This window comes from Hyaena hyaena, unplaced genomic scaffold (assembly GCF_003009895.1).
Source record: "Hyaena hyaena isolate Hyena2069 unplaced genomic scaffold, ASM300989v1 scaffold_425, whole genome shotgun sequence".
NCBI classification, from domain to species: domain Eukaryota; kingdom Metazoa; phylum Chordata; class Mammalia; order Carnivora; family Hyaenidae; genus Hyaena; species Hyaena hyaena.
Window position 1 is genome coordinate 592,823 of NW_024081052.1, and position 25,010 is coordinate 617,832.

Sequence of the window (25,010 nt, forward strand, 5' to 3'; positions counted from 1 at the left end):
TATAAAAAGGAATGTAAACATTTATCTACTGCTCTGCTTTGAGCTTTTGAATCAATGTTAAAATTTATTACCTTTAGCAGCCTTTTCCTAAGTGTATACACAGAACAAATACAGAAATAAACCAGATGTTAAACCAAATATAAAAAACAAATTACCTCCAATTTCAATCTGTTGCATTTATCCAAACAATTTCATTGGTCAGAATAACTGTATGGTAAACATACTTTCATACTAATCATGTTATCTAAGAATTTATTGAAAAAACAAAAGCATGTAAATCACTTCTTTAGAACAAAGTCAAACTAAGAGACTTCAAATAACCTATTTAAGGGACAAGGCAACCACAGGTCATTCCTATTCTTCTACCCTTCACAAAACTTAATCTAAGTCAAAGAGTACTAAATTGGGCTTATCATTCACAAGCCAATGTTGATTTGAAATCTTTATTTTTCTTAAAATTTATTTTCTTTATTTTGAGAGACAGTGCATGACTGTGCACTCAAGGGGGAGGGGCAGAGAGAGAGAGAGAGAAAGAAAGAGGAGAGAGAGAGAGAGAGAGAGAGAGAGAGAGAGAAAGAGAGAGGAGAGAGAAAGAAAGGCAGAGAGAGCATCCCAAGCAGGCTCCATGATGTCAGTACAGAGCCTGCCATGGGGCTGGAACTCATGAACCGTGAGATCAAGACTAGAGCCGAAATCAAGAATCAGATGCTTAACCGAATGAGCCATGCAGGCACCCCTCTATTTGAAGCCTTTAAATCTGGAAGAACTGACCAACATGATAAAGAAAGACCATTATTCTGACTGGCTAAACACTTGGGCAGGATACCTGTTGAGACTAAGTCATATATTCAGAACCGTATTTAAAGGTGAGCCCCACAGTCATGCAGAGGCATGTCACCCAAGTGCTCACTAGTATCCAACAAGGTGGGATTCTGGGAGACATGGTGAGCAGAGGTGGCAGGCCAAGGAGATGACTGGCACAGTTATACTGGCAGGGCAGGGACTGGTTATGACAAGCAAGTAAATAGAAACAACATAACAAGAGCCACTGATTGGATAAAGTATTTACAAATGTAATAAGGGAAAGGATATGCAAAACTGTGGTATGAGAACTGGGAGTACTGTTAGGAACTTATAATTACCACAAAGAGATAGATGGAGACATATACAGAGTTACAGATGTGAATGCAATATAGTAATACATACAGAGATTTCCTAGCTCTGTCTGATCAGAGCCTCTAGAATCAATGACACCTAAGTAGTTAACGAAGAGAGTAAGCGCCCAGATCTTGGATTTAAAAAGAAAAGAAAAAAAGATTTTTAAGTAATCTCTATACCCAATGTGGGCTGAACTCACAACCCTGAGATCAACAGCCACATGCTCCAATGACTGAGCCAGACAGGTACCCACAGATCTCGGCTTTTAAATGCTATTCTCAGGGTGCCTGAGTGGCTCGGCCGGTTAAGTATCTGACTCTTGATCTAAGCTCATGTCATGATCTTGCAATTCATGGGATGGAGCCCTGTGTCAGGCTCTGCATTGACAGCATGAAATTTGCTGCTTGGGATTCTCTCTCTCCCTCTGCTGCTCCCGGATTTGCATTCCTTCTTTCAAAATAAATAAACTTAAAAAAAAAAAAAAGCTGTTCTCCACTAGTAGGATCTAGAACTCTCTGGAGAAATGGTTGATTCCAAAGCTGGAAAAAGAAAAGCACAAGATGAGCCTGGAGCATCATGTTTTGCAGATAATTAAAAAGCTGTTAAAAACCAATGGGGACATGTCAAAAGGGTACAGAATCAGCCTTATGAAGGTCTCACCAAATCTAGGACAACAGACAAATCGATGGATCAACAATGCTAAGAGAGTACAACACACAAATCCATGGCAGTATAAATGAATTAATGGGGAGGGTGGTGAGAATGTTCATCCTTACGGAAAAGGACAATAAATCTAAGAAAAAAAGGAAATGGAAGATCACCATTTTATTTACTAAAATTTTTTTAATATTTGTTTGTTTATTTAATGTTTATTTACTTTTGAGAGAGAGAGAGAGAGAGAGAGAGTCAGAGCACAAGCTGGGTAGAGGTACAGAGAGAGGAAGACACAGAATCCGAAGCAGGCTCCAGGCTCTGAGCTGTCAGCACAGAGCCAGACGCGGGGCTCAAATTCATGAGCTGTGAGACATCATAACCTGAGCCAAAGTTGGACACTTAACAGACTGAGCTACCCGGACGTCCCTAAGACCACCATTTTAGGCATGATTCAATGCAAGACTGATAAACAGAGGTTTGTATGACATACTGACACAATTGCAGAAAATCTCTCGTCTAAACACTTATCAATTACAAAGGATAAAAGACTTCACTGTTAAGAAACATGGCAGACAGGACATCAACATGACCAGATGATTAAGGTAAACTTCACCAATGGTGGGACCGGTTGACATTACATGCTCCCAGACAAGATACACAGAGAAAAATACATTATTTCTGTGGGATTCCTGCCAGAAAAGCATGACTCGAGTCTGGTCATGAGAAAACACTGCAAAGATCCACACTGAGGGTGACAATAAAGAATAAAAGTTCTGTATTCTTTAAACTGATGAGACTATGAATAGGGAAAGACTGTTCCTGGAGTAGAAAGAAGTGACATGACAACTAAATGCAACTGTGTTCCTGGATAAGATCCTGCATGAGAAAGGAAAGAGACCATTGTTGGGATAATTGGTGAAATTCTAAACAGGGTAAAAATCTAAACAAGCTGAATGGGTGTACTTTATCAATTTTCATTTCTCAACTTGAAGGTTCTATGGTGTTTATCTAGGAGAGTATTCTTGTTTTTAAGGAAATATACAATGGGATATTCAGAGTGAGGAAGTATCACATTTGCAGACTGCTCTCAAATGGTCCCGAGAAAGACTGGTGATAATGGAGAAAATGCAGTCAAATGCCAAGAGCTGGGGAATCTGAGAGAGGGAGCTCTCTATACTGTCCTTGCAACTATTCTCTAAGTTTGTAATTACTTAAAAATAAAGAATTAAAAAACATGAGCCCCCATAAAAAGATAGCCTATGGCAATCCACCCATATGTTCATCTTTTCTACAATAGAAAGCTTAGATTTATCAGTTTAGGAAAAGAAAAAGTAATATAGAATAGACTGACTCCCAGGGAAAAATGGACCTGACATCAGTCCTTGACATTAATAAAATAAGCTCAAACATTTGTAATGAACAACAACACATTTACTAATTTTGCAACTAGGACTAGCTTGGAAAGAGAAATGGTTATACATTTTATTTCCTCTTTCAACTATAATTTCTCTATTTTACATGTGGAGGTCATCAAACAGACAGGATAAAGAAGGGATTGGGGGGGCAGGCAAGGGGCAAATGGGCAAAGCGTAGGAGAGAAACAGAACCAGAGAAAACAGTATGGGGATCAACATTCAGACTCTACAATGTACTAATAAGGCATCTGATTTATTTCATTTAGTCCCAATAAAGGCCTGTCATATCATTCCTGTTTTCACATAAGAAAAATGAGTGTCAGAGAAGATAACGTCTATTTTAAAGCCATAAATGTCTAGTAAGCACTCTGCACCTTCATCTACTAATCTTTATACCTTTGAGTAGTCCTTTCATTTTCTGTTTTGTTTCTAATTACTGCTGTCTTTAGTGAAATTAACTCCCCTTATCAACTGATCATAAAATAAATTTGAAAACCTTTAACTGGTATACTGTAAAATAATATCCTAGCCATAGTGATATTAAATGGCAATGTCACTCTTCGTTATTAAAATGTGTAAAAACCAATGCAGAAAAAAGCAAAAGAACCAACACATTTGCTTAAATTAGATTCTAATGTTAATGAATTTGCACTACTGAAATAGTGGTTGAAAGCCTTTTAAGCAAAATGAAAGCTTTATTCTGTCAGTGACTAAAATAATAAATAAAAACACCCACCTTGATTACAATGTGTCCTTTCCTGGTTCCACTCCGATCTAGTTCACGATGTTCATGCACCATAACAATTTCTCCCTCTTCCTCAACTTTATGGGTATTTTTCTCCACATGATTTAAAATTCTCCAATAATCCTGCTGGGCTATGCAGACAAACTGTCCAAGAATAACATGGGGACAGTTAATGAACCTGTAGTACATAAATATATCACTATGCACCAAGGCAGAGCACAAAGGTAAGAAATCGAGTGGCATTAATTCTTTTTTATTCAGTCCCTTTCTTGATAAAAATCAAGGTGAAATAATTCATGTAAAAGGAGACCAAAGAAGTCCAATCCATCTGAATTCTGCTCTAAAAGGAGAAGTGGACATCTACTCTCAAAACTGACACTAGGCAAAGAAAACATGAAGCAGGAATAAGTTGGAAACAAACAACTCAGAAGTTCCTATTTCTTTCTTTTATTTAAAAAAGAAAAAACAAAAAGGACTAAGCTGGCTAAAGCCAGAGAAAAATTTAACAAACCAACATTTGGAATGTTCTCTTCTAAAAATTTATGCTTTATTCAAATCCACAAATATTTGAGTCACACATAAAATTTAGTTTCCTTTATTAACTGTGAGCTCTTGACAACTCCCAATTCTCAAGTCAAGCTATTTTATTTTGAGGAAGAAAAAACAGGCTCAGCCATTTTAAATGAACAAACAAGAGTTACAAGACCAAACATAAACTTACCTGACAATCATCTACTTTAGTCCTAACAACTCCATGCATGTACTGCTTATCCAGAGTGGGAGTAATTCCAAAACTATTTCCCATAAAGAGATTTTCAACTTTTCCATCTGGATGAGTGATTTCTACAGTGCCGTTTAAAATAACATACCATGAGTCAAGCTAGAGAGAAAAAGACAGGTTTTAAGAATTTTTTAAAAATACAGTTACATGTTAATTTTGAAAAATAAGCAACATATAGAATTTATATAATTTACAAAAGAAAAAATAGAGGTTTGATTACATATTACATACTTTGTCAAAAAACACTCTATGCCCGTCTACACAAACTAATAAAGCTTATTTTACTCCTTCTTCTTTTAGTCACCAAATGACATCAGGGGACTTTCATAACTGACCAAACACTCAGAGAAAAATTATGTAATGGTTAAAACCACAAATCTTGAAATCTGAATCCAGACCATGCCACTAACTGGGTGAGTGATGATGGGCAAGTTATATAATCTCTCAGAATTCCAGTTTCTTTATTTCCAAAATGGGCTTAACAACAGACCTTTTAGGGCCTTTCGGTTAATTAACTGAGTTTATGCATACTAAGGGCTTAACACAGTGCCCGGCACATAGCAAGCACTCAAAAGAAAAAAAAAAGGTAGCTGATAATAATACAGAAAATGATTTTTAAGGCATAAATGACAAAACATTCAAAATTTCTCCTAATGTTAAGAAAATACTACCTTTGTTTATACAGCAGCACACAATGCTCCTAGAAGACAACTCAATATGTTGTTGTCAAAGACCACTTTTCTCCTTTAGTACAGCTCTTACGTGCCTTAATTTTTAACTTTTAATCACCTTGTAAAGATGATTCATGGGAAATCTGGATTATTAGTTCTCAAGGACAATCAATAGCAATAAGAATATTTTTTTAAAAGTGTGTTTTGGTTATTTCAAATATAAACTTCACTCCCCATGGAATTTATGGATAACATAAATTACTTGAGGACAGGGAATGTGTCAAGTTTTTCCACCACTACACTTCCCGTGTCTAGAACAGTACCCAGCACAAAATAGGCATACACCAAATTTTTGCTGACCAACTGTGGAAAATTAAGAGAATACAAAAACTTGTGGATAAGAAGAGTTCTTTAAAACTCCACTGTTTACAAAGTTGTTCTTAAAAGATTAGTTTCTCTCCTATGTTTTCATTACTTTATAGGGTTGAAATACTTATATTCTTGTCTTTTAAAAAAATTTAATACTATATTCATGTGTTCATGAAAGGTTTTTTTCATGAGTATATTCTCTGAGCCTGATGTTTAGAATATGGGGAGAAAGCATGCAAATGAAGCAAGAGATAAAGTCTCTGCCTTCAAAGAACTTCTATCCAAATTTTTAAATAACCTGAATATCTAATAATATTAGACCCTGTGTGAGTATAATAATTACTTATGCACTGCTTATTAAAGGATTATAATGACTATTTTAGTCATTTCCAATTTTTACTATTAGAAATATGCTGCAATCAACATCGTTTGGCATAACTCTGAGGTTTACCTTATGTACTGAACAAAGATACAATGAGTGAAATAGGATAGAAACTTTAAGGCCCATGTTAAAAATTTCTAAATGATTTTCCAGAAATACTGTTTATATTCCTATTAGCAGTATATGACAATTTTCATCAATTTATAGGTGGTCAGCATTAATTTTTATCAGTTTGATAAGAAAAACAGTGAAATGATTCCTAGCAGCAGTAATGCCTTTCAATTCCTCTGCATCCATCCTCCACCCACCCACAGCTGCCAGCCAAGCATTTCTTAACAAAGAACTGCGACCACATAAATGCCTCCACTGACCACAGCCCACCAAGGAGGCACAGTTATCAATACATTTCCTCACTTTTTAAAAAAAGTATAACACAGAAAATGGATACAGGAGTAAATACTCAATAAATATGTTAAATAATGGTATACAAATAGAATGATTAAAAAAATTTTTAAGTCTTCCAACTTAATTTGAGAAGAACAAATTTGGTTCAATAAATGTTCATCTATTCTATGCTAGGTATATCCATCGTTGGGAAATAAAAACTAAGAGAAAGTAAAGCAAAAATGAAAATAAAAACTTGTATCTTCACAAATTAGAACTAACCCGAACTCAACATTCATGTAAAAAGTTGTATACATTTCAAAAGTCAGGATTTACCAAAGTTTAAGGAAATTAAATCATCCTAAAAATTAGCTCCCCATACTAAATAATATGTAACATTTGCTAGCCTACCTCTTGCCCATCTTCAAGAATAACCGCTCCAGCCTGCTCTACCACTTCAAAAATCATCACAGAGCAGAGTTCTCTCCTTACAGACATGGTCATGTTCGCAAAAGCAGGAAGCTGGTGCATAAACTCCAGTAACTGTTCTATAAAAACACAGAAATTTTGGTATAGAGACCATTAAAGACTACTCTTTACATAGCCAATAAAACCTAGAACTGAATACTCAAGTTTCTAATCAACTTAAGAATTTATGCTGCCAACACAGAGGAACTAAGGTACAGATGACTGCTGGCTAAAAAAAGAATCAATGATTTGTGTAATAGATATATTCAAAATCACACAAAAATACAGGCAAACTGGAAGATAACCAGGATTCACAACCTCACATAAAAACACACAGATTCAAATGGGGTAATTTTCCTAGCCTGAGATGTCACACCATGGTAGTTAAGTTAGTGATGTCCTTCAGTCTAATAGGTCGGTGAAAACGTCTTTTGTCTAGTTCTTATTGGGCTAGAGTTAGACAAATGTTACTAATAAATGTCAACAAGTAATTAAGTAGTTAAGGATAACAAATGTGAATTCTAGTTCCATGCTGTCAAATGAACTTCAAAATAACTCTCTTTTATAATCAACAAATGCTTATGAGTGTCTGCCTTAGGCCAACATTCCCTGGTAGAAATACAAGAGTAATAAAGATAAATATGAGGGAGAAAAAATATACAAGCAGTCAGCTAAGTGATGAAATAGAACTATAAAGTGCTATCTGCCCAGATTACTGAGGTTAATTATATTTCAATTTTTTAAAAACTGTGCAAATAGCATAGTATACAATGCTTTATCATTAAAAATGCACTTCTGGTTTCTGTCCAATGTTCGTAACACAAGTCTGAACTGCAAGCTAATTAACTATATTAGGTCATTAGAATGGCAAGGAATATTCAAATGTACTGATCTTTACTCACAAAGATTATGATTATTTAGTAGCAGCATCTTCTGATTTGAATTACAGTAATAATGACTATTCTAGAAGGGAAGAAAGTGGATCCTTAATCAAATCATAACAATATATAATGACACTAAGTGAGTCTAGGAGAGGATGGTTTCAATCCATCAACCTCTGGGAATGGGCCCATTATGCTTCGGCCCACTGTAGCACTCTGTTTGCACTAAAATAAAACTAAGTAATCTTTGCTCTTAAAGGTAACATTAGGGGCGCCTGGGTGGCTCAGTCGGTTAAGGATCCGACTTCAGCTCAGGTCATGATCTCACAGCCAGCTTAGAGCCTGGAGCCTGTTTCAGATTCTGTGTCTCTCTCTTTCTCTGACCCTCCACTACTCACGCTGTCTCTATCTCGCTCAAAAATAAATAAAACATTAAAAAAAAAGGTAACATTAGCATCTTTAGTATTATTCAATCTTCCAAAGTAATGAGTTCTTTAAGAAATTACAAAAGGGAAAATTCATAAACTTTTATCCACAAATTACATATAAACATATTTTTTCAAGCTAGAAGTAAAAACATGACTTTGATAACATTTGAAATTTTTTTAAAAAGCTACACATCAGACACTGATGTACTGTATTTTAAATATCTAATGTACATGAAGGAGGAAATTACTTTAATGCAGTCAAGCTTTTATCAACTGGAGCAGTCATAATGTGAGGACTATATGGCTGTGACATCTATCAACCCAATAATCACCAGAATTGATTCAGATGATCTGACTGACTAGGTGGGTGTCCCCTTCCTCCCTGACTGCTCCATGGGAATACCTCTGTAAGGTGTGTGCTCAGAGGAAGGATCAACTTTCTAGATAGGGGATGACTGCCTGTTCTTTTGTCAAGGGTATATCAATAGCTGTACTCTCTTGATGAAAACTCCAAACAAGTCAAGGTGGGGCAGCCAGCCTTGAAGACAGCTCTAAATCTCGTTATTCACAATTGTATGCAGTCCCCTACCATACTGTATCGGGATTGCTCTGTGTGACACTCCTGAGGCTAAATCACAATGTGCCATCTGCCTTACTATTCCCCCTTGATTACCTGCTTTGGGTGAAGCCAACTGCGATGTTGTAAGAATATTTACAAGTCTATTGAGAGGCCCACCTGACAGGGAAATGAGGTACTGTACTAAAAGCCCTGTGAGTAGCCACCTTGGAAGTATATCCTCTAGCTGAGCCCAGTGAAGCCTCAGAGAACTGTAACACCTGCTGACATTCTGACAACAACTTCATGAGACACTGGGCCAGAACCAGTGAGCTAGGCTGCTCCTGAATTCCTGACCCATAAAAGTCATGAGAAAATGAATGCGTGTTGTTTTAGGCCACTAAGCTCTAGGTAATTTGTTATGTAGCAAGAGGTTAACTATATATGAATTAAACTATAAACTTCTTACTGTGAACAGATGTATTTCTTACCAATGTCATCATCAGTTTTGTCTGCAGGTTCTTTCTCAAGACATTCTCGAACAAGATCTCGCCCCTGTAGGGGATCTGTTCGATCAATCTCTTCATCTTCCTCTTCTTCATCCTCAGAATCAACAGGTCCTTCTGGAAGACGTGTTAAGTCTACATCTCCTACCTCACTTTCTGTAGCCTAAAGAAAGAAATCTTGATCACTTACTCATGTAAAAATTTTATGTCACAGCCTGAATGAATCAAAACTACCCCTCCTAACACAATAAACAATCAGAAAATACTATGTTCTATCAAAAACAAAATAATACTTATTTGTAAAAGGTTTCACTCTTCAAAAATACAGGCTCATTGTTACACAGTGTGACATCCAGGTGTCAAATCTGAGCCAAACAAGTATAAAACGGTCATGAGATGTAAACACTACTAAATGCATTAATAATTATTTTCCAACCAACAGGTGTTATTTCTTAAAAAAAAGTCAAACATTTCCTAAACCACGAAGTGCAGGAAACAGTTTACTAACAAACATTTCATGAGTATCTATTAGTCTATGATGGGTGTGGTAAATAAGATATTCTTTTACCACAAAGATTCAGAGTTCAGTAAGTAGGCAACCATGTAAATTAAGAACAGAAGTGTAAAACTGAAAAGTGCTAATAGACCACTTATGAAGTACAGAACACATACAACATCCCAACACCTTTTTGTTGAATCTAACATTATGCAAAGAAGAGCTGAGATTATCTCAACCAAGGTTTAAAGTAAATTTATACTGGGTCGCCTGGGTGGCTCAGCCAGTTAAGTAACTGACGGCTCACGTCACGATCTCACAGCTATGAGTTCAAGCCCCATGTCAGGCTCTGGGCTGACAGCTCAGAGCCTGGGGCCTGCTTCAGATTCTGTGTCTCCCTGTCTCTCTGTCCTTCCTCTGCTCATGCGCTCTCTCAAAAATAAACAAACAGTTAAAAAATAATAATAAAGTAAATTTATATTTACAACCTCAAGTTTGGAAATATATTTGTAAACATATTATCTCAAATATCTGTGAAGTAACTAAGAGATTTCTAAAAAACTAAATTTAAATGCCATTCAGAGAAAATAATGAAAATGTCTTATAGGAAATAAAATTATCCTGAAATGATTAGGGAATACTCCTAAATATTATACTCACTTGATTCATATTAAAAATGAAAAAGCATGAATACTGAAGCAGCTACAGAAACAATGGATTGAACGAATAGGAATTTCATAATAATAAGCATACAATAGGTATTAGTGAAGAGTATGGCACCTTTATTCAAATGTTTAAGTGTCATCACCTATACTGAACATTTACTGTTTTGTCTGCTCAGAAAAGTATCTTTCTTCTTTTAGGAACTTAGTGTTCCTCTCTAACTTAACCAAAAGATTCCAATGAAGAATACTGCTCTGTCCCTGACTATGGAAGCTAAGGCAGAAAGAACACTTCTCTGGATTTTTATAACTGGAGCTAGAGGGCAGAGCATTCTTTTGTCTCTGATTACTGAATTAGAAGAATGTGATACAGGAGAGTCTACGGCTATATGGGAATACCTTTCTGTGATGGGAGAAAATGGAACCAACAGGCACAGAAAGGGGCAGGGGAATGAGGAGAAAGGACACTCAACAAGGGTAGACACAAAGAGAGAGAGACATAGATACAGAGCAACAAGGCAACATAAATAGAACATGCATGATAGAGACAGCAAGAGCACAGCAAGTGCAGTAAAGAGCACCTGTGACTGACTACGGGGGGGGGGGGAGCAAAGGCAAGCAAGCTACAGGGAGACACAGAACTAGACAGAGAGACAAGACAGAGGCACACACCTGCAAGCAACCAGGTTCCCTGAGGCCAAAGATGCCTCTGCTGTCTGGCTATGGAACTTCAGGGTTTACAATGGAGTTATTTCTGAATAATATATTCCTGGAACCATTAGAACTTGTAAGCAAGTTCTAATTTCTTTAAAAAAAAAAAATAAGATTTAAAATGTGTATGTGCTAAAATTACTTTCAAAAACTTTATTTACATGCAATGATTTTAATCCATGAAAATGGTGTGAAAAAATACTAAAGCAGTAATTTTCATATAAATTTATTTAATTTTTCAGAATATAGAAACTCACCCCTAGAATAGCCTTTTTCAGTTTTAAATTTTAAGAGCAATCTACCTGATAAAATTTGGGTTCTTAAACCAGTATCTTCATCCCTGTTTCAGGTTTTCATCCCGTGATCCAGACTATTTCAACACCATCTCCTCACCTTTTAGATTCTATCTGATGAAAAGATGGCTCATAGCAAATATAAGCAAGATTCAATTCATGTGTGTGGGTAAGAGGCCAAAGTCTATTGTCATCTGTGTAAGAAGTGAAAAGATGTAACAAGAAAATTCTTTTTAAACTTTTTTTTAATGTTTACTTTTTTCTGAGAAAGAGAGACAGAGAGAGAGCAGCAGTGGGGAAGGGGCTGAGAGAGGGACATAGAATCTGAAGCAGGCTCCAGGCTCTGAGCTGTAAGTGCAGAGCCCAATGCAGGGCTCAAACTTATGAACTGTGAGATCATGATGTGAGTCAAAGTCAGGTGCTTACATGACTGACTCACCCAGGCGCCCCTTAAAAAGAAAATTCTTAAGGAAGAATGGAAGTCAAGGGTACAGATTCTGAGAATGGTGCTAAAAGAACTCTTTTAGAAACCTTTTAAGGATATCCACAAAGTAAAGAATATAACCTATCTTTACAATTATCTTCTTTAACTGTATTTTTTCCAAAGTAGAATAAAAAAGGAAGAATAATATCATTTAAGAGAGATTAAACTGATAAAATGTTGAAAGTATACCAAAAGGATAAGGCAAAATAAGAATTAAAAATAATAAAGGAAGAATAGTCAAAAACATGCTAGGAAATTAAAAAGAATTTTGTAATTTAAAAGTAAATAAAAGAAGCTACATAGTATCTACGGTCTAATTCTTCTACTAATCGAAGGCAGTCAGGTCTTTTAAAGCAAACATACATAAAATGACCAGGACTGGAAGTCATTGCATGATATTTCGGAGGATGTAGGCTGTGGAAAGAGTTTAATTCTCTAATAACTAGGTAAGAATTTTAAATATGCATTATTCAAAATGTCCATCATGTAATAAAAATTTACAAGACAGAAGAAAAAGGAGGGAAATGTAATACATAACCAGGTGAAAAATCAATCAATATTAAGATATTTGGAATAAGAGAGATGGAGTTGGGAGACATTAACTTCCAACATTATAGATAAGTTGTAAGATATAAAATACAAATTTAAGTAGGGTGAAAATGGGAAATCTAAATTGTAACGAGAGTAAACTTGAAAAGAGGCAATAATAGGGGGTGCCTGGGTGGCTCATCGGTTCAACGTCATGATCTCACAGTTCATGGGTTCGAGACCAGTGTAAGGCTCTGTGCTGACAGCTAGCTCAGTGCCTGGAGCCTGTTTCAGATTCTGTGTCTCTGTCTCTCTCTGACCCTCCCCTGTTCTTGCTGTCTCTTTCTCTCAGAAATAAATAAAACATTAAAAATTAAAGAAAAGAAAAGAAAAGAAAAGAAAAGAAAAGAAAAGAAAAGAAAAGAAAAGAAAAGAAAAGAAAAGAAAAGAAAAGGAGGCAATAACAGACGGCTGAGTGGCTCAGTTGGTTGAGTATCTGACTTCAGCTCAGGTTGTGATCTCACTGTTCCTGTGTTTGAGCCCTGCATCAAGCTTGCTGCTGTCAGGGCAGAGCCTGCTCTGGATACTCTGTCTCCCTCTCTTTGTCCCTCCCTTGCTTGCACTATTTCTCTCTCAAAAATAAGCATTTATTTAAAAAAGCGGGGGTGGGGGGTGGGGGAGGCAATAAGAACTACCCCACCTGAAGCAAAGAAAGAAAATTTAACAGAGCCCAAGAAACTAATAATATACTATCAACAGCTGTTAAAAAAAATGTAGGTCAAGAGATCAACCCAATCTGTTAAGGCAGGGTACACAGAAAGTCAAAGCCCTGGCGCCTTTCAACTACTTTATCCTAGCACTTGGAATATAGCAGAACTGTAAGAAGATTATGGTAAGTTACATTTAGGGGGAACAAAGTATATTGGTAAAAGAGCTAATAGAACAAGTTTAGGGGTGCCTAGGTGACTCAGTTGGTTAAGCTAGGTGACTTCTGATTTCAGCTAAGGTCATGAGCTCACCATTCCTGAGTTCGAGCCCTGCAGGAGGGCTCTGCATGGACAATGTGGAGCCTGCTTGGGATTATCTCTCACTCCCTTGCGCTTTCTCTGTCCCTCCCCTCGCTCATGTGCACGCTCTCTTTCAAAATAAACATTAAAAAAAAAAAAGTTCATTAATCTGTTTTTCCATTCCTGCAGTCTCTGTATGTATGTGTAAATATAATTTGGTGAGGCTGACTGTCTGAGGTGATTTTCTGATGACTTTGCCTTCCCCAAATAAACCACCAGAGGATATCCTTTTCCTGTCTGCATCTAGATAAAGAATTGAGGGGAACTACAGGTTGGAATGAAAAGTTATAAGAACTTACAAAAGCCACATTTTCAAATTTATAGCCAATATGAAGCCAGAACCTTAAATTTTCAGTGCTTCTCTTTTCTGCATTCTCATTTTGAGTACTTCATTCAACCTTTTTCACGGATCACTTAGTCCTTGTTTCCTATCTGTCTGGCCAGGGTAAGAACTGGCCTTCACAGTAATGCTGTCTGGAAGAGCCTATTCCATAATCTCTACAACAGGTCAGGCAGGTCAAGTAAAGACTCTTTTGCCCTAGATAATCAAGCGTTAGTTAGTAGTGATCCTCTTCATCTTCCCTGGAAACAATATAGGTTTCTACAAGTGTAATTCAACAACAACAAAAAATCTAGATTACTTCCTAAGTACCAACAGTGTGCTTAACTCAGCAGGGAATACACAAGTAAGAAACTCTGCCTCCACAAATTTTCCACTCATGACCCACAGAACAACTGTTATAGGGTTCCAAAATGTGAGAGACGATATGAAAATGTTAAGTGGCAGGTAGAACAGCATAACCAAAACACAAGTCTAGGAAAAAGCAAACATGTTCAGGGAATAACCTATGTATTTTCTTGTGAATCATAATCTAGAATGTTGAAGTGGGAAATTGTGGAACATACATAAAGCCAGATTTGCAGACTGTGGTTAGAAGTCAAAGGCTTAGAAAGTGAATACAAATCTGAAATGAAATGAAGAGTATAAATTAGATAATGGTGAAGCACTGAAGCTCTTAAAATACAGGAGTACGGGCACCTGGGGGGCTCAGTTGATTAAGTGTCCACCTTCGGCTCAGATCATGATCTCATAATTTGTTGACTCATGCCCTCTGTCATGCTCTGCACTGACGGTGTACAGCCTGCTTGAGATTCCCTCTCTCCCTCTCTCTCTGACCTTCCCTGACTGTAACTTTCTCTCTCTCAAAATAAATAAACTTTAAAAAAACTAAAAAAAATAAATAATAAAATATAGGAGTAAAATCATACTATTTTCATTTTTATTTTTTTAATGTTTTATTTATTTTTGAGAGAGAGAGAGACAGACACATGAGCAGTGAAGGGTCAGAGTGAGAGGGAGTCACAGAATCCAAAGACAGGCTCTAGGCTCTGAGGTAGCTGTCAGCACAGAGCCCGACTCGGGGCTCGAACCCAAAAACCGTGAGATTGTGACCTGAGCCGAAGTCAGATGCTTAACTGAGCCACCCAGGCGCCTCAAGTCATACTGTTTTTAGAATTTATTTCATGTAGGAGTTAAAAAAAATGGGAGTACTTAGAGGTAAACGAGATTTTGACTAGGACACAGATATTTTTAATAGGAATACTAAAGTAAAGCAAAGCTAGCTCAATGTCTAATGAACATCCCAGTGGCAATGTTGTGCCACAGTTTTGGAGACTGGCAGTAGAGCTATGAAATAAGGACTCATGCTGCCATTGAGGGAGAAACTGTAACACTGGGATTCTTAGGACCACGTTGACTTCCTGCAGAAAAACTAAGATAGATGGGAGATCAATGTGTGCCTCAGGTTTCTAAAAAAGTAGTTAATGAAAAGACAAGTGCTTTATTTCACAATATTCCAGCTCTTGCTAATATAAACAGACTGAAATAAATAGAAAAAGCAATCTAAAAAGAAACACTCCTTATTTGAGTATTCTATGAAGACAAATAAAATATTTATTCCAAGAACAATTTAACATCTTAATGTACAAGCTTACCTAAATTTTAAGCTTATCTGATTAGAAACATATTCATACCAAAATGAAAACTTGCATTTTCCCCAGACTGTGGTAAATGCTTTATTTTGAAGTTTCCTTGAGAGACAAGGACTGCTGTTTTTAAACCAGAAAACACAAAAACTCTCAAGAAGGAAATGCATAGGAGTTCAGCCACACATCTGGCCATATAAAATGGCGTTAACAATTATCCTGTTAAGAAGTGCCATTTGAATGTTTCTCTTCTCCTCAAACCTCCGAATTAAAAATACTTGCATTAAAAAACAAACAAAACAAAACCCAAAAATACTTGCATTATTTCACAAGGTTTTGCTTATACTGTTAGAAGCCATGACGGGGGTTGGTGTTCACTTTTAACATCTTTCAAGTGCCACAATTTGAATAACCAAATTACCTCAATTGTTGCTGGCCAACGTATATATACACAAACAACATAGTCTATAACGAAAGGGTATATTCACAGCTTGAAGAATACTCTAAACAAGGTGAGAGGTCAAGAGAAGACTAAGGTTCACTAATGAATTTAACTGTAAGCACTCTTCCCTTTGTTCTAATCTGATGATCAGAATGGATACACACAATCTGGTGGTTATTATTTACCTTACCTATGTTTTAATTGTAGGTCTAGAAATTCTGCATTTGGGGGTAATATTTAATCAATCTATTATTCTGTATTTATTCCTTTTACCCTCTAGTATATATTATAACTTTAATCTTTTTCAAAATCTTATTCAACTTTTAAATTTATTTTGTATTTGAAATTTTTTTAATGTTTGTTTATTTTTGATAGAAAGAACAGAAGGCAGGGAGAAGAGAAAGAAGGAAACAGAACCTGAGGCAGGCTCCATCCAGGCTCTAAGCTTTCAGCAAAGGGCCTGATGTGGTGCTTGAAACCACAGACCTGAGATCATGACCTGAGCTGAAGTCAGACACTTAACCGACTGAGCCACCCAGGCGCCCCTATTCAACTTTTTTTAATTATTATTATTTTTGTAAATAGTTTATTGTCAAGTTGGTTTCCATATAACACCCAGTGCTCATCCCCACAAGTGCCCTCCTCCATGCCTATCAGCCCCTATTCAACTTTTATTTCTAACTCTATACTCTATTTACATCCTTCATAAAATGTGTTAAATAGAGAACTACTAATGTTCACAGAGAAAATAAGAAAAGCCTAGGTAACATAATAAAAACTACCCACAAATCTACCACTAATAGAAAACATTATTATTTGTTCCTCTTGCATTCAGATTTACATTCCATATATACAATATATGTAATTATGTATTTATTTATTTATTTTAATAAACTGGTGTCTTCTGTTTTTATCTTTGTTTTTAAAATAAACTGTATCCACTGGCTATTCTCTTAATGGAAGTCCAAGTTTGAGCATGTTAACCTTTTCTGGGCACTCCTAAAAAGATTTTATCTTACCTTTTTATATACTTCACTTTAGTATTATAATTTTCTCCTTTAAATTTCTGAATTCCTGTTTTAGTTCTAGATTCCATTATTTTTGCTTTGGTCTGTTTACTCTTCCTAAATTCATTAAACCAACTTTTATCTTACTGGTTACCTTTATTTATTATTTTTCTTTTATAGTTTATTCCAAGTTGGTTTCCACATAACACCCAGTGCTCATCCCCACAAGTGCCCTCCTCCATGCCCATCACCCCCCTTCCTATCCCCTCCACTCCCATCAGCCCTCAGTTTTTTCTCAGCATTCAAGAGTCTCTCATGGTTTACCTCCCTCCCTCTCCCCAACTATTTTCTCCCCTTCCCTTCCCCCATGGTCCTCTGTTAAGTTTCTCCTGTTCCATTTATAAGTGAAAACATATGGTATCTGTCCTTCTCTGCCTGACTTATTTCGCTCAGCATAACACCCTCGAGTTCCATCCACGTAGCTACACTTGGCCAGATTTCATTCTTTCTCAGTGCCATGTAATATTCCATTGTATAGATGAACCACATCTTCTTTATCCATTCGTCCGTGGATGGACATTTAGGCTCTTTCCATGATTTGGCTATTGTTGAAAGTGCTGCTATGAACATTGGGGTACATATGCCCCAGTGCATCAGCACTCCTGGATACCTTGGGTAAATTCCTAGCAGTGCTATTGCTGGGTTATAGGGGAGTTCTACTGTTAATTTTCTGAGGAACCTCCACACTGTTTTCCAGAGGGGCTGTAACAGTTTACATTCCCACCAACAGTGTAGGAGGGTGCTCATTTCTCCACATCCTCGCCAGCATCTATCGTCTCCTGACCTGTTCATTTTCTTACTGGTTACTTTTTAAGTTTAATTGCATCATCTCTTAAACTGTTTATCTCCCCCCCAAAAATCTGTATGACTCCATTTATGTGACCTTCTGGAAAATGAAAAAACTGTATAAAGTAGAAAACAGGCTAGTGGTTGCCAGTGCCTGGGATCAGAAGGGACTGACTACAAAGGTGAAAAGACTACTTTCTGGGGCGATGGAAATGCTCTATGTCTTCATGTAGGCTCTACTATTGAGGATGAATTTTATTATATGTAAATTACACCTCAGTTAACATCAAACATACATATACAAACACAATTAATGATGTAGGAAACAGAATGAATATGACTTGGTGCTGAATGTTATGTCTTTTTTTTAATGTTTATTTATTCTTGAGAGAGAGGGGTAAAAAGCAAGCAGGGGAGGGGCAGAGAGAGGGAGACAGAATCCCAAGCAGACTCCACACTGTCAGCAGGAAGCACGACGTGGGGCTGCAACTCACAAACCGTGAGATCATGAAACGAAGAGTCAGACACTTAACTGAGCTACCTGGGTACCCCTAAATGTGATCAAGGAAGAAGAGACAATGATAATTTTCAGGTTTCTGGGATGGTGCCTTCTTCACTTAGTAATGGAGAGAGTCCTTAAACATGCAGGACAGCTGGCTAGGATACTTGCCCACAGTTTACCCATGTGAAAATTAATCTTATACAAGGTAGAATGAGCTGTAGAGAGTGCTACTGAGAACGAAAACATATAGAAGGGTGGAGCTGGGCAGCGATGTACAAGGGCCTAACTGTACAGCAGAAGACCTCCAATTATACTAGTTGGTATGCTCTAGCCTCACCCCAGGTAAGCAAACCAGTAGGCAGACATCCTGTAGATGTTATAAAAGTGCAATGTTTCAGGATCTCCTCCAGGATCCTGCCAACGATACAGGACCCTGGTGTGTACACCTCATCTTCTAGCGCCTAGTAAAGCATGGGCCTCTGCAAACGACCCTGATTATCAACCTGTGCACTCTCCTTTTGTCCCTTCTCTTACAACCATCTAGGGCTCTGTTCCTTGCTCCAAAAAGCTGGTAACATCTGGTTTAGAAATGGATATACTCGGGTTGCCTGGGTGTCTAAGTTGGGTAAGCATCTGATTCTTGATTTTGACTCAAGGTTATGATCTCACAAGTTGATGAGTTGGAGCCCTGCATTGGGCTCCTCACACTGACAGTGCAGAGCTTGCCTGGAATTCTCCCTCTCTCCCCCTCTCTCTGCCCCTCCTGCACATGCGCTCTCTCTCAAAATGTATAAACTTGAAAAAAAAAAAATAAGGGGTATAGTGAGATCAGGTATCTACAATTTGATAACATCACACATGCTATATGATTTCTCTTAGGAAGGTCTAGACATTCTCACTTATCCTACAAGAAATCTAAAGCCACATCCTTGAAATTCATTAATTCATGGTTAAGTCTTCTCTAGGAAAAACAAAGAAGCTCCTGTATATAGGAGCTATACAGCTCTATTTTAACTTTTAGGTGTACAACGACTTTCTTTTTTTGTTTTTCTGAGAGAGTGAGTAGGCAAAGGGAAGAGGCAGGAGGAAGGAGGGAGGAAAAGAGAGCAAGCGTGCATGTACATGAGAGAGAGAGAAAATTTCAACCAGGCTCCATGCTCAGCATGGAACTCAATGTGGGACTTAAACCCATGACCATGGGATCATGACCTGAGCCGAAATCAAGAGTTGGATGTTCAACTGACTGAGCCACCCAGGCACCCCTAGGTATGCAAGACCCCTTATTTCTTCCACATGATACTTCCTTTGGGGAAAGGCAGAATCTGTGGAGCACACTTTGAGAGTCTCCAGAGCCACTGCATTTTGTAACTGGACTTTTTAAAAACCCCTTGTTCTGTCTACTACAAGATGGTAGAGAGAGAGAATTCCTTGTTCTGTCTACTATAAAATACTAAACAGGGAGTTATACATGGCCAAAGCAATGACCTTTATGGAGGAAAAACTATGCACAATCCAAAAATAGAGCCTCTTTTCCATTTTGTCTCGGTTTACAAGCTTCCTGTAAGAGACAAATGTTGAGGTGCCTGGGTGGCTCAATAAGTTAAGCGTCTGACTTCAATTCAGGTCATGATCTCATGGTTCCTGAGTTCAAGCCCTGCATCGGCTCTTTGCTGACAATTTTGAGCCTGGAGCCTGCTTCAGATCTTGTCTCCCCTCTCTCTCCTGCTCAAAAGAGCAAGAAATATTGATTTTCTTAAAACATCAAAATCTAGGTAACTCAGGAGAACCAGTCTAAAATGTTTTCCTCAGACAACAATGATATCATTTAAAAGATCAATAATATATGGTAGACACTAGCCATATGTGACAATTGGTCACTTGAACAGTGGCTGAACTGAGACACAAGGTAAAGTTATATTAAATTCTGGCTTTGGAAGACTCTTACATCCCCATGCTGTACATGCACCCTTATGCTCCGCTGCCTGATATCTTGGGGCCAGTGGTGCTAGAGCCTGGGCTGGAAGACCCTTGCTGTCCCATTTCATGCCCTGCCTGGCCTGTTGCAGGGTTGGCAATGCAAGCAGTAACACTGTGCCAGCCCAGGTGACTCTAGAAATTTAGCTGTGGATTCAGGTCACTGGCCAGCAATTCCACCACCTCATCCAGCTTCCCAAGGATCAGCTCAAAGCCAAGCTCCACAGAGGATCTCAGCTCCTCTATGGCACTGCCCAGTTACCATGGAACCACCCACCACAATAAACCTAGCAGAATCCCCCAACATTCCACCTGGAACTCCACTAGCAACTGGCAGCCCAGAAAGGCAGGCTTTCTGTGTGCTGGAGCAAGCTTCTAGCATTCAGTGAGGTAGTTTACAACTCTGCCTTAGCCTTCACTTCTTGCTTGACTGAAGCCTGATGGTCAGCCAATGCTTATTTAGTGTTTTTTGGAAGGGCAGATTTTATAGTTCTCTGACATTTTTGCTGATATCCTATCCTTACTGCTTAAACAACTGGTGTTTACATCTTCCATTACTTATGGTAGAAGCATCCTAAATAACCCAGAATCATATCTGTGAAGTCATCTTGAAAAGTCCACTACTCTAAATTCCAACACTAAAAGAGCTCTAAGTTGTGTTATCAAATACTATCATTGTTGGGGTGCCTGGGTGGCTCAGTTGGTTAAGCGGCCGACTTTGGCTCAGTTCATGATCTTGTGGTCCGTGGGTTTAGGAGCCCTACATCGGGCTCTGTGCTGACAGCTCAGAGCCTGGAGCCTGTTTCATATTCTGTCTTCCCCTCTCTCTCTGCCCCTCCCCCAGCTCGTGCTCTGTGTCTGATTTAAAAATAGATAAATGTTAAAAACAAAAATATTGTCACTGTTAATAAAAATCAGCTAGTAAATTAACCTTCTGATATTAATTTTTATAAGTATACCTTTCCTTTAAATTTATATTAAAAAAAATTTTAAGAATTCGGGCTACTGAAGATAGTATAAAAAATTAAGTAACTCCTAATTTTTAAACACTGATTATGTGCTTCAATGATAATACTTGGATATATTGTGCTAAATAAAATATATTAATCAAATTAATTTTACCTGTTTCCTTTTACTTTTTTAATGGGGCTACTAAAAATTTAAGAAAGCCTTTACAATAAGTAGCAACTCTACACTTAGAACTTAAATAAAAACTTTAAAAAATATACTCTTATTTTCTTCAAGACTACATATAGAAAACTTAGCAAGTTATAATAAAATTCAGACTTTTCACAAGTTTAAGTTCAGCTGTCAAGAACTAGTTTTTAACAAAGCAAGCATTACTTATTATTATGAATTCCCCTGGATAAAAGGAACATTATATAAGAGCACCTGGGTGGCTCAGTTAAGCGTCAAACTCTTGATTTCAGCTCAGGTCATGGTCTCATGCTATGACACTGTGCTGACAGTCAAGAGCCTGCTTGGCTACTTGGGAATCTTGGTCTCCCCTTCTCTCTGCCCCTCACTCACTTGTGATCGCCCTCTCTCTCAAAATAAATAAAAACTTAAAAAAAAAAAAAAAAAGAACATTATGTCTATACATTGCTGAACCATATTTAATCACTCTCAAATGATACATCTCTTCTTAAATTAGGCTTACAAGCTTGAAACAACAAAGCATATTTCCCCAAAGACATTCTGCTTGAGTTTCATACGCTAGTTAAAAGATGTGACCACCAAAAGCACATGGGATATTCGGCAAAATAAAAAAGCAGTATGTACAGCACACGAACTCCTAAGATATTACCTGGTAGATATCAGATAAACTGCTGCTCCCAGAGTCACTGGCAATGCTACAACCAGACTGACTAGAAGACACATGAGTCACCTGCGGATGAGGGCTGTCTGTGATGTGCATCTTGGTAAGATCGGCTGGGAGCTGAAGAAGAAAAACAATTTAAAGTATTTTAAACATTAAACTACCTTTAAAAACACAGAATTGTTGAATCACTATATTGTACATCTAGAGCTAATATACACTATGTTAACAATACTGAAATTAAAATAAGAAATAAAAAAATTAAATAAAAACCTGTCAAGAGTTCTTGACATGTTGTAATTCCTGCAACAAAGTTTGGCTTTAATGTACATTATTGTGCAACTCCATTTCTAACCTAACTTCTCCACTTTCGGGCAAAATCTTAAGAAATAAGAAGAACCAAATTAGTATTCTGTTAGTCAAGCCTAGAGAGGAATTCCACTATGTAGATTTCAGAAGAGATCACCATGAGTAATGGTATTTCACAGTAAAAACTTTGCCCCTCTTATGGGGCAAATAAAACTATGAGCTATTGCCACCTCCAAGTGTCAAGAATGCGATCACACACACACACACACCAATAACACAAAATGGTCATTAGTATGAAAAAAAAAAAAAAAAGAGCAATATCTTGGGTTAAAGTACAGCATGTGGCAGCAAGGCTTACGAAACAGTTGATTGCATTCCAAATCTCAAAAATTTTATAAACCTTTTTTCACATAATATTGTATCGGTTTATAGCTGGCGCCCCTAAAAAATGTGTTAGTAATCATGATAATTTAATGAAAGTCTATGCTAGGTGCAAGGATACAGAAGAAGGAAATGATTCTACCACATTATCTTTTGAGTAGTTATACTTTTATGAGGGATCCAAGTTTGTACAATACCTTTCATACCAAAAACAAAACAGAACAACAAACCTCACAAAATAAATGCTAAAGGAATTAAGATAAAAAACAAACCACTGTGCTTCAGCATAGTGAGACAAAGTTTTAGAAAGGAGGCATAGTGATATATTTTCCAAATGACTTCTCTGAAACCTGCTATTCAGAAACACTAGGAGAAATATACTTTTTAAAACAGAGGTTCTCATTGCTTTACTGCAAGAAAACATTAAGTAAACACACATATATTTTTAGTAAAAACTAAATAAACCCTAAAGGAAAAATGGCCAAGTCTGAATTCTATAATCTTAATAAGAGTAGTCACTGCAATTATAAAAATTAGACACAGAAATGACATCACACGTGCCCCTGCTGCTAAAAGTAAGTAACATAACTCAGATGAATTCTCTAAGATAAACAGAAAACTGGAACACATGCAGTATGACCTTTGAGGTTTTGCTGATTCATAAAGATGAGATCAAGAGATTCAGAAGCACTTCTGACAGTCACTGGTTAAAGGGACAAAAAGTTACATTCCAAGGCTTAGCATGTAAGGGCCAATTCTCTGGAATGGGAGCCTAGAAAGAACATTCCACTCAAGTAATGAATGTGATCCAAAAGTAAACTGATGCCTATTTCAGAATCCATTTCAATTTCTGATGTTGTATTAAGGTTATACAGGGTTAACCTTCTAGTCAACTACTGGAAGCAAATATGAATCTTTACCACAGGGAAAAAAATCATACTAGGACTCAAATTACTTAAAAAATTTCTCATATACAACATACACTGCACACTGTTCAAACAAAACCAGGCACATTGGAAGACAAGATAGCATCGATGAAAACTAAGAGAATAAACCTCAGAAAACAATGAAGGACTTACAAATAACAGAGTAAATAGATTTTAAAATAACTGTATTTAATATACATACAGCAAGGGTTGGGAACATTTTCTTTAAAGGATCAAAGAGTATATATTTTAGGCTTTTGCAGTCAACTTATAATCTCTATACATACTTTTCTTTGACTTTTTTTTTAAACAACCCCTGAAAAATGCAAAAAAATCATTCTTAGCTCTCAGGTCATACATGTCACTGGCCATATGTGTTCCAGCATAGCAATCCCTGATAAAGACGACTGGACTTTGAATAGCACAGGTTTGAACTGTATATGGCTCCACTTATGAATGGGTCCACTTACATGTAGAGTTTTGCAATACACTGTAGTACTGCAAATATATTTTCCTTATAATCTTCTTCATAACATTTTTTCTAGCTTACTTTATTGTAATAATACATAGAACATACAAAATATGTGTTAAGTGACTGTTATTGTTAAGGCTTCCACTCAACAGTGGACATTTAGTACTTAAGTTTTTATGGACTTAAAAAGTTATACACGGATATTCAAGGGCACAGCGGTCAGTGGTGCTTGAGTCCATGTTCAAGGGTCAAGTTTATAGAGAAAATGACTTTAGAAAAATTAACATCAGCAAATAAATATTAACCAAAAATAAAATGAAAAATCTAAAATTAAAAGTAAAGTTATAGAAATTAAAAAGTCAAACATGGACTCAACAGATATGACAAAACTAAGATGAGAATTAGAAAAGTATAGGAAAGGGGCACCTGGATGGCTCAGGTGGTTAAGCATCCGACTTCAGCTTCATCTCATGGTTTGAGTCTAAGCCCTGCGTCAGGCTCTCTGTTGTCAACACAGAACCCACTCTGGATCCACTGTCCCCCTCTCTCTCTGCCCCTCCCCGACTTGCATGCACACATGCACACCCTCTCTCTCCCTCTCAAAAATAAACAAACATTAAAAAGAAAAAAAAAGTAAAAGATTGACCTGAAAAGATATCCAGAATGAAGCATGAAGGTAAAAAAGAATGAAGTTGGAAAAAAGAAGG

At 37.1% G+C, this 25,010-nt stretch overlaps 1 protein-coding gene across 5 annotated transcripts in view; it reads right to left on the bottom strand.

Moving 5' to 3' along the window:
• The window catches only part of RAPGEF6 (Rap guanine nucleotide exchange factor 6), a 204,568-nt gene that overhangs the window by 76,072 nt on the left and 103,486 nt on the right, over positions 1–25,010 (bottom strand). For all 5 annotated transcript variants that reach the window (XM_039252546.1, XM_039252545.1, XM_039252543.1 and 2 more), the window contains 5 exons: positions 22,204–22,335; positions 9,384–9,561; positions 6,971–7,107; positions 4,694–4,852; positions 3,964–4,116 (listed from right to left, as the gene is read on the bottom strand). In XM_039252546.1, the coding sequence (XP_039108477.1) occupies positions 3,964–4,116; positions 4,694–4,852; positions 6,971–7,107; positions 9,384–9,561; positions 22,204–22,335 (759 nt within the window). The remainder of the gene's footprint in view (positions 1–3,963; positions 4,117–4,693; positions 4,853–6,970; positions 7,108–9,383; positions 9,562–22,203; positions 22,336–25,010) is intronic.